The sequence below is a fragment of the Microtus ochrogaster genome, linkage group LG4 (assembly GCF_000317375.1).
Source record: "Microtus ochrogaster isolate Prairie Vole_2 linkage group LG4, MicOch1.0, whole genome shotgun sequence".
Lineage (NCBI taxonomy): Eukaryota > Metazoa > Chordata > Mammalia > Rodentia > Cricetidae > Microtus > Microtus ochrogaster.
Genome location: NC_022030.1, coordinates 31,810,694 through 31,819,507, shown reverse-complemented (window position 1 = coordinate 31,819,507; position 8,814 = coordinate 31,810,694). Strand labels below are relative to the sequence as shown.

The following is an 8,814-nucleotide window of genomic DNA, read 5'->3' as shown; positions in this document are numbered from 1 at the left end:
ACACACACACACACACACACACACACACACACACACACACACACACACACACACTGAGTGAACTCTAAATTCTATGAAGAAACACAGGTTTGTGTATTTGCATGTATGCAGATGTTAATTCATGTTCAGATTCACATGCAAATGTGTGCCCATACATATGGAGTCCAAATGACTTCAGATGTCCTTCCTCAGGTACTATCCATATTTCTTTTCTTTTCTTTCTTTTCACAAAAAAAGAAAAGAAAAGCAAAAAAGAAAAGAAATTGTGAGATATACTAGTCTATAGATATACTGTTCTTGCTACTCTGGTCTTTTAGTATGTCTTACTGTTATTAGATCAATGTTGTTTGTTTTACCTATATTTGTATCTATATTTTGCCATATAAAGTTTAGAAAAAAATTGTTATTATTTAAAATAAAAACCCATGCCCTATGATTATCACTGTATTGAATTTATAGATTAGTTGACTAAGTTATTTCCTACATGGCCATAGCTACTTTATGAATGAGCATTACACATCTGTCAATTTACTCAAGTGTTTATCAATACAGATATGTTAAGTACAATTTTCTTCATGAAACTTTTATGTATAGCTGTTGAATAAGTTTCTGAGTTATTTATAACTTTGTGATTATGTTTTAGTCTGTAGTCCAATTTTAGATTTAGATAAAATGTATGCAAGTAGCAAGGCACAGGGTCAAATCTGTTTAAAGAGTATATGTTTTCATGTACAGAAAAACCTGAAGTCAATACTAAAATAATATTAAAACTGATACTTTGGTACAGGAATTTGCAGCAAAACAAAACCAAACTATAAAGTCAAATAGCATTTAAATATTCAGATTAGCTTTCTGAGAAAAAAATGGAAGCATTCACAATCAAAATAACTGTCAAAAGTGCCCAGAAATGAACCTTGTAAATGAAGCCCTTCTATAATGGAAATTGTAAATCAGTGATGAAAGAAATTGAAGTAGATATGACAAATGAAAAGATCATACTTGACCATAATAGAAAGAAGACTGGCAAATGGAAAAGTGAGCTATATATTCCATACAACCTCAACCACAACATTAGTGATGCTATTTCAGAACTATTGAAAACAATGTTGGAATTCATAAGGTAGAAAAAAAGGCCTCAGTATGTTGAATTAATCTAACACAGCAAAGCTGGAGGTGTCAGTAAACATGATATCAATACATCCTACAGAGCCACAGTAGAAAAATCAGCATGACAAAGACAGAAAGGAAGACACAGACCCCAGTAAGCCCAGGATAAAACTATGAAGCCTATCCAGAATGATCAGTCATCTATAGTCTGCTGATTTTTGATAAAGAATCAAAAAGTATATGCTGAAGAGACAAGTTCTTCTACATATGGATGTTCACATGCTTATTTTTAAAGGTCCCAAAGTATTGTTAACAGTTTTAGCTTAACCTTTAACACTGTTGGGTTGTACTTCAGCTCCTGATATTGTTAAAATATGTGCACACAATATTTACATAGAACTAAGTAGTCTAGGTATGGTTCTGCCTACCAGAAACTCCAGAACTTCAACGGCTGGAGAAGTCTTAAATGTTTGCGAGTAGACTGAACAGTACAATGCAACTTTATAATAAAGTGAAAGTCTTGTTGAAATATAATGAATTACTACAAAGAATTCATGATTTAATAACAAGTAGAACTTTGAGAATAAGAGCTAAGTGAAAATGAATCTTACCTTACATAGCATATCCACTTATCTTTGAAAAAATTTAACCAATGCATATCTACCTCTACAAAGTCAATCTAATCTAAAAATAAAAAAATATTACTCACTTCTTTACTAAAACTAAAATACTTATATTTCAAGTGAATACAAAACTAGACCAAGTAGAGTCAAAACTATCATGGACAATAAGAATACTGGTAGAGGTATCACAGTCCATAATTTCAAGTTAGACTACAGAACCATAATAATAAAGGAACATGGTACTGACACAAAAATAGACTACTTAATAGATTATAAGATCCAGACATAACTCCATGCAACTATAGCCATCTGAGTTTTGATAAAGAAGCCTCTTCCAGATAAACGATGCTTCAAAACTAGACATACATCAGGACTAGAATCAGACTTGATCCTTGTCTCTCACCCTGCACAGAAAATGAGTTCTAAGTGGATAAGAGAACCCAATATTAGACTTTAAACTCTGAAACAGAGGATAAAGTTGGGTAGTGTAGGTGGTTCTTTTGTATTTGTGTTGGTTTCATTAGTTCTTAAAGAAACTGCCTTGGCCTAGTTGATAGGGCGGAACTCAGGTAGGTGGGAAAGACAGAACAGAATGCTGGGAAGAAGGGAAGTGAGGTAGATGCCATGAATCTCTGGCCTGAGACGGACGTAGGTTAGAATCTTGCTGGTAAGGGACAGTCATGTGGTGATACACAGATTTAACAGAAATGGGTTCATCAAGATGTGAGAGTTAGCCAATAATAAGAGGCTAGAAATAATAAGCCAGGCAGTAATTTAATTAATACTATTTCTATCTGGTTGTTTTGGGGGTTAAGCTAGCCGGGCAGTGGGATGCGGCCCGCTCTTCCTACTACAGTTGGGAATACAGTTAATGATAATTAAAGGAATTTCTAAATATGATCTTAGTGACTGGGGAAATAATGTAAACAATGGACATGTGGGATTTCATGAGGTCAAAACAGTTCTTTTCTGCAAAGGAGACCAGTAAAAGAATCAGTAGGTAGCCTGCTAAATGGAAAAAAAAAAAAAAGCCTTTTCCTTACTGTGTGTAACAGAAGACTAGAATAAACAAAGAAAAAAACTAAATCTAAAGAAAGCAAACAACACAAATAACAAACGCCTTGGGAGCTGTACTGAGAGTCCTTTAAAAAGGAAGCACAAACAGCTAACAAATGCTTTCAAGGGAATTGGGGTCTTTTCCCTGGTGAAAGCTATTTCTCTTGCTCTCAATGTTTCTTAATTGCCTGTAGTTCTTTCTTTATAGTTAAGAGAGAGCACGGACAGGGGAGTACATGAGAATGGAAGAAGGAAGGAAGGAGAAAGAGGAAGTCTTATTATATTTTAATTTCAAAATAAAATATTTTAAAAAAGGAATAGGTTGTTTTGAGTAGGTCAATGAGTAAGGAAATAATATATCCACCAAAAAAATAACTGAAAGTTGGGAAGATACTGATACAACTGTAAAGTAAGAAAGGAAAAATTGGATGATGGCATTTTGAAGACGTTTGCAGTTATATCCAGAGTGAAAAATTCACTAAGAATGAATAAGAACTATATTACAACCATGCAATTTATATGGCACAAAGTAAGTTTTAAGTAGAAGAATAAATATTCTAAGTAGGACTAGATTATTGGAAAGGGCTTTCTCTTCACCCTGGTATCTGCTACTATGGTATCAATAAAAAGAAAAGATTTTGTACTCAATATTGTGATTTTGTGTGTTGGGAAGGAATATGTATAGACACAACTTCTTCAAATTTATGTTATCTTGTTAAATATCATATCTACCTCTCCAGAAAATATAAACACAATATTTTAAAAATATTTAAAAAAAATAATGAAAAATAAAATCATATTTGGGCACCAGTAGTCTCTGGCAAATGGCAGATTTCTAGTAATGCTAAATAATAAAGGGTTCTTTCTCTCTATCACAATGGAAATGAGCAATTTAATTAAGAGACTCCAAAACTTTCATACAAATTTATTAAACACTTTGCCATTTTCTTAACTCTATATGAAAATTAAACAGGCCAACTTAACTGGCTTATTAACAGAAGTATTTTACTTTACCTGAAGAGCACGAAGCAAATCCTTCAAACGAGGTCCAAATTTCTTATTTTTAAGGTGCTTGTCAACAGTGGAAGGTTCTTTTTCTTTTCGAAGTTGTATCTTCTTTGCACCTATAGGTCACAAGTGAAGCAATCTTATGTTGAAGCAAGTAAGAAGACATATAATAATCCCAGTTTGTCATGGAAAGGCAAGTGTGTTATTTTAAAACAGATTAAAACGAATGTATAATTAATATACAGTAGTTCTTTGCAAAGACAATTATTTGATAATGAAAATTTCTCACATCTGCACTGCCCAACTCTGCAGTTCATCACTATGTATTTCTCTTAACTGTTGAAAGGGTGCTTCCTACAGATGAATTAACTGATTCTCTGGAGATCTGTGGATGTAAGGACCTTTGTGCTGTCAACATCCATTATACTGTTTATGAACACCTAGATTGGTTTGATTTTCTAGCTATTGTAAAATAGTGAGGCAATGAGTAAAGATACGGAGCTATTTCTTTGATAGAGTCCTTCATGTAAAGATAACAAAGAGTGGTATGACTAGGTCATATGATAGATTTATTTAAATTTTTGAAAAAGATTTTTAGTTATGTGTAGATGTATGTGGGGTCGGCTTGTGTCTGTGTGTACGTATGTGTATGCACAAAAGCAATTGCTTTTAAAGCCCAAAGGTACAGACATTTGTGACCAAATTCAGGTCCTCTACAAGAGTGATATGCATTCCTAACTACAAAGACATCCCACCAGCCCCTTATTTCAGGTTATTTATTTTTCTTTCAAGGAACCTTCAGAGTACCTGTACAACTACATATTCCCACCAGTGGGGAGTAATGACTTTTCTTGCCCCCAATCCTCCCTAGCCTTTATTCTCCTGATGACAGTTATTCTAGCCGAGTCAAGGCAGAATTTCAATGCAGGCTTAATTTGCATTTCCCCAATGGAAAAAGATGTTGAACATTTTTCAAATGTTTATTGTCATTTGCGTCTTTTAAAGAAGTGACTCTGAGTTTGGGACACGTGTTCTGAGAGTGATGAGCTTTCGTTTTCAGAGTTCTTCCAGCTGCATCCCAAATGTCTAGGAATATTGTAATTTCCATCCCTATTTTTTTTTAACTAAAAGCTCAGACTTCCCTTAAGTCACTTCTGCTCTTTGCCTGCATGTTCTTACCATCATAAAGAAGTCCAATCCTTCACTGCATTTGAACGCACCTCTTCAGGATTTGAATATATAGTGAAGACCTGCTAAGACATCCCATCCTTCTGGGTGGAAAAACTAAAGGATTCTTGGACCTTCTGTTTACAGACAGTCCTTGTTGGATTAATTGGCCCAAGTCATTCTAATAAACCCCCTTTCTGTATGTAGAGAGAGATTCATTCTATAAACTCTGTTACTTTAGAGAATCCTGACTAAAACACTAGGTAAAGAGAGTTGGTCGGTGTAGTTCATTTTTAAAAGGCAGTTATGCACTTTAAACAAAAAGACTATTGTTAAAAGGAAATAATGAGTGACACAAATATACACTAGTGAATTTGTAGTGTATGAATGTAATATTTGGATGCCATATTGCTTGATTGGGAAAAAAAACCAAGAACTACAACACTATGATATTATTTATTACAAATGATACCTACAGGAAAGTCATATTTATAAGGAAATGTAATTTATCTATGCTTTGAGAGTGGGAGCTGAGGGCATGAATTACTCTAAGAAAGTAATTATGTTTTTGTACTCACCAGGTAAATTCGATGGAAAACATAGTAATGGGAAAAAGGCGACCCACGCAAGCAGAGTGGCACCAATGAAACCAGCCCACCAATTGATCTGCTGCAATAGAGACGCGAGACTCATCCTTGAATAAAGACAAATTGGAAAGTTTAAATTAGGGACATTTAAAATTCAAATCACAATTAGTGGTAAGAGAGAGAACCTTCTGTTAATTTGCATTCATTTCTAATTTCCCACTATTAATTTTTGGCTTTTGTTTGCAAGTGTCAGTGGCTAATGTTCAGTTGTGTGGTTTGCTTTTTGATCTTCTCAGTGCCTAACTTTCCCACCTTCCTTTTCAGTGACACTCCTCGGGTGGCAGAAGTTCCTGTTTGTACAGATTCAAAATTATCTCCATTAACAGCTGTGCCCCTGGAAAACCCAAATCTTCCTTCTTTATCCTGCCCCTTTAAACCTTACACCTGGACCTCTGGGGCAGCTTCTCTTGTACATGGCACCTGACACTCAGACTCACATATCATCTGAAATCCCTTTCTTCAGGTCCCTGTGTTAAGTGTATTTGATACTTCTGGGATCTTTTGCTAATCTCAGAGTTTAGCATCCAGGAAGGCAGAGACAGACTATGAAAAACCCTGTGCTGGGATTTGCTAAATTTCTCTTTCACAGAGTAAGCATGAGGTATCAACATCCCTAGTCTTTAATCAATGCTGAGACCACCTAGAATAATTTTCAAAGTTTATTCAAGGTTTTTGTTTGTCTGGTTTTTTTTTCAAACATTTAGGGATAAGATCTACAGAAATTAGTGAATACACTATTACTAATCTTTTCAGTTTCACACCCATGGAAAATCTTAGCCAGGAACTACAAAGATGACATAGACAGAAATTGTAAGCACCGAATATCATTGCAAGAAACATGGTTTGGCTTCGAGTACCCACACGGTGGCTAACAATCATCCATAAATTAATTTTCAAAGGATTCAGCACCTTCCTCTCTACTTTTCTAGAACCAAAAAGAAGCATACAGAGAGAAATCAGGAAAATAAGCATATTCACAGTTGCACCAAAACATAAAGCACCGGGGGGAAAGTTAATGAAGGTAAAATAAACTATGGTGAAGTACACACAACTCTAGAAGGTAAAAACCATCAAGAACTAGATAAAACAATAAATGGAACTAATAATAGTTGGATTGACATTCATGTACATGCTTTAGAAAAATTAATAGTGTGAAAATGGACTGTCTCAGTTGGGGTTTCTATTGCTGGGAAGAGACACCATGACCACATCAAATCTTAAAAAGGAAAACAGCTAATTGAGATAGGAGCTTACACTTTCAGAGTCTTAGTTCATTATCATAATAGCAGAAAGCATTGCAGGTTGCAGGCAGACATCATACTGGAGAAGGAACTGCTACATGTTGCTGTGTGGGCAACATCAAGTAGACTGATTGCTACACTGAGTGATGCTTGAGCAAAAGAGACATCAAAACCCATTCCCATAATGACACACTTCCTCCAACAAGGCCACACCTACTTCAATGAGCTCACACGTCCTAATAGTGCCACCCTTTTCAGGGGGCCATTTTCTTTCAAAAAAACAACATTACACTTCCTGATCCCCAAAAGCTTATAATAATATAATAATGCAAAAATGCATTCAGTCTAACTTCAAAAGTCCCCATAATCTATAACAGTATCAAACTAATTTAAAACTCTAAAGTTCAAAGTCTCTTCTGAGATTCATATACTCTCTTAACTGTAATCTCCTATGAATCAAAATAAAAAAAAAACAGATCACATGCTTCTAAGACATAATGACACAGATTATACATTATCATTCCAAAATGTAGGGAAGGTAGCATAGTGAGGAAATACTGGACCAAAGCAAGACTGAAAACCATTTGGGCAAACTCCAAACTCTGCATCTCCATGTCTGATGCCAAAGCACTCTTGAGATCTCCAACTCCTTCCAGCTCTGTTAACTGCAATATACTAAATCTTCTTGGGACCACTATCTGTTGGCAGCTTTCTTCAGTAGATATCCCAGTACTCAGGCCTCTCTAGCATCTTGAGGTCTCCAAGGCAATATAGGCATTACCTTCACAGCTTCATACAACAGGGAGCATTACCACAGTATGCATGCAGACATGGTGCTGTCTGTATCTTGGTGTGCAGGCAATAGAGCTGAAAGGAGCAGTCGTCCGAAAATCATTTTTGTTCTGTCTGTTGAGTGTTTTGATTATTGTATCATGTGACACTTTCTTTTATGGTCCAATCTAATTGTTGTTCTGTATGTTTCTTATACCTTAATAGGCATCTTATCTCTTTTTTTAGGTTAGAAAATTTTCTTCTATTATTTTATTTCAAAATATTTTCTGGGCTTTTGAGCTAATATTCTTGTATTATTCTATTCTTGTTTGGTCTCTTCATAGTTTGCCAGACTTCCTGGATGATTCGTGTGAGAGCTTTTTTTTTTTTTTTTGACTTACCATTTCTTTGACTGATGTATCCATTTCTTCTACCATACCTTCAATTCTTGAGATTCTCACTTCCATGTCTTGTATTCTTTTGGTGATGCTTACCTCTTATAGTTCCTGTTTTAATTCCTAAAATATTCATTTCCAAAACTATCTCAGTTTGGGTTTTCTTTATTAGTTCTTTTTCCAATTTCAGGACTTGAACAGTTTTATTCATTTCTTACACTGCTTTCTTGGATTTCTTTTAGGTGTTCATTCATTTCCTCTTGGAGGACCTTAATCATATTCAAATAGTTGATCTCAAGATGTCTTCCTCCAATTTCATTTCCTCTAATGAAATTGTGTGTGTGTTCCTGGATTTCTTTAAAAGATTTATTCATTTCCTCTTTAAGACTCTCATGGTCATACAGTTACTCTTAAGGTCTTTTCCCTGTGCTTCAGCATGGTGGAGTATTCAGAGACTAGCTGAACTCTAGTGGAGACATAGTGTCCTGACTTTCATTGTGTTTTTATGCTGGTATCTTAGTGTCTTAGTTTGTCAGGATTATCATTCTAGGTGCCAATTTCTGGATTTCTCTTTGTTGGGTTTGTTAAGGTTTGGTCCCTGGTCCCTTTAGGAGGCAAGCCACGCCCATTCCCGGCAACCCCCGATCTCTCATTGCCATCTTAGATTCCTTCTGTCCCCTCCTGGCACACATGTGTGTTTTCCCCGCTTTCCCTTCTCTCTGTCTCTCTCCTTTCTCTTCTCCTTCTATTCCTTCTCTCTCTCTCTCTCTCTCTCTCTCTCTCTCTCTCTCTCTCTCTC

The 8,814-nt window shown here is 35.5% G+C and overlaps 1 protein-coding gene across 1 annotated transcript in view; it reads right to left on the bottom strand.

Moving 5' to 3' along the window:
• The window catches only part of LOC101978933 (solute carrier organic anion transporter family member 6A1-like), a 61,074-nt gene that overhangs the window by 36,708 nt on the left and 15,552 nt on the right, over positions 1–8,814 (bottom strand). Inside the window, exons 5-6 of the mRNA XM_013351579.2 lie at positions 5,540–5,655; positions 3,796–3,910 (exon numbers count right to left, since the gene is read on the bottom strand). Of these exons, the coding sequence (XP_013207033.2) occupies positions 3,796–3,910; positions 5,540–5,655 (231 nt within the window). The remainder of the gene's footprint in view (positions 1–3,795; positions 3,911–5,539; positions 5,656–8,814) is intronic.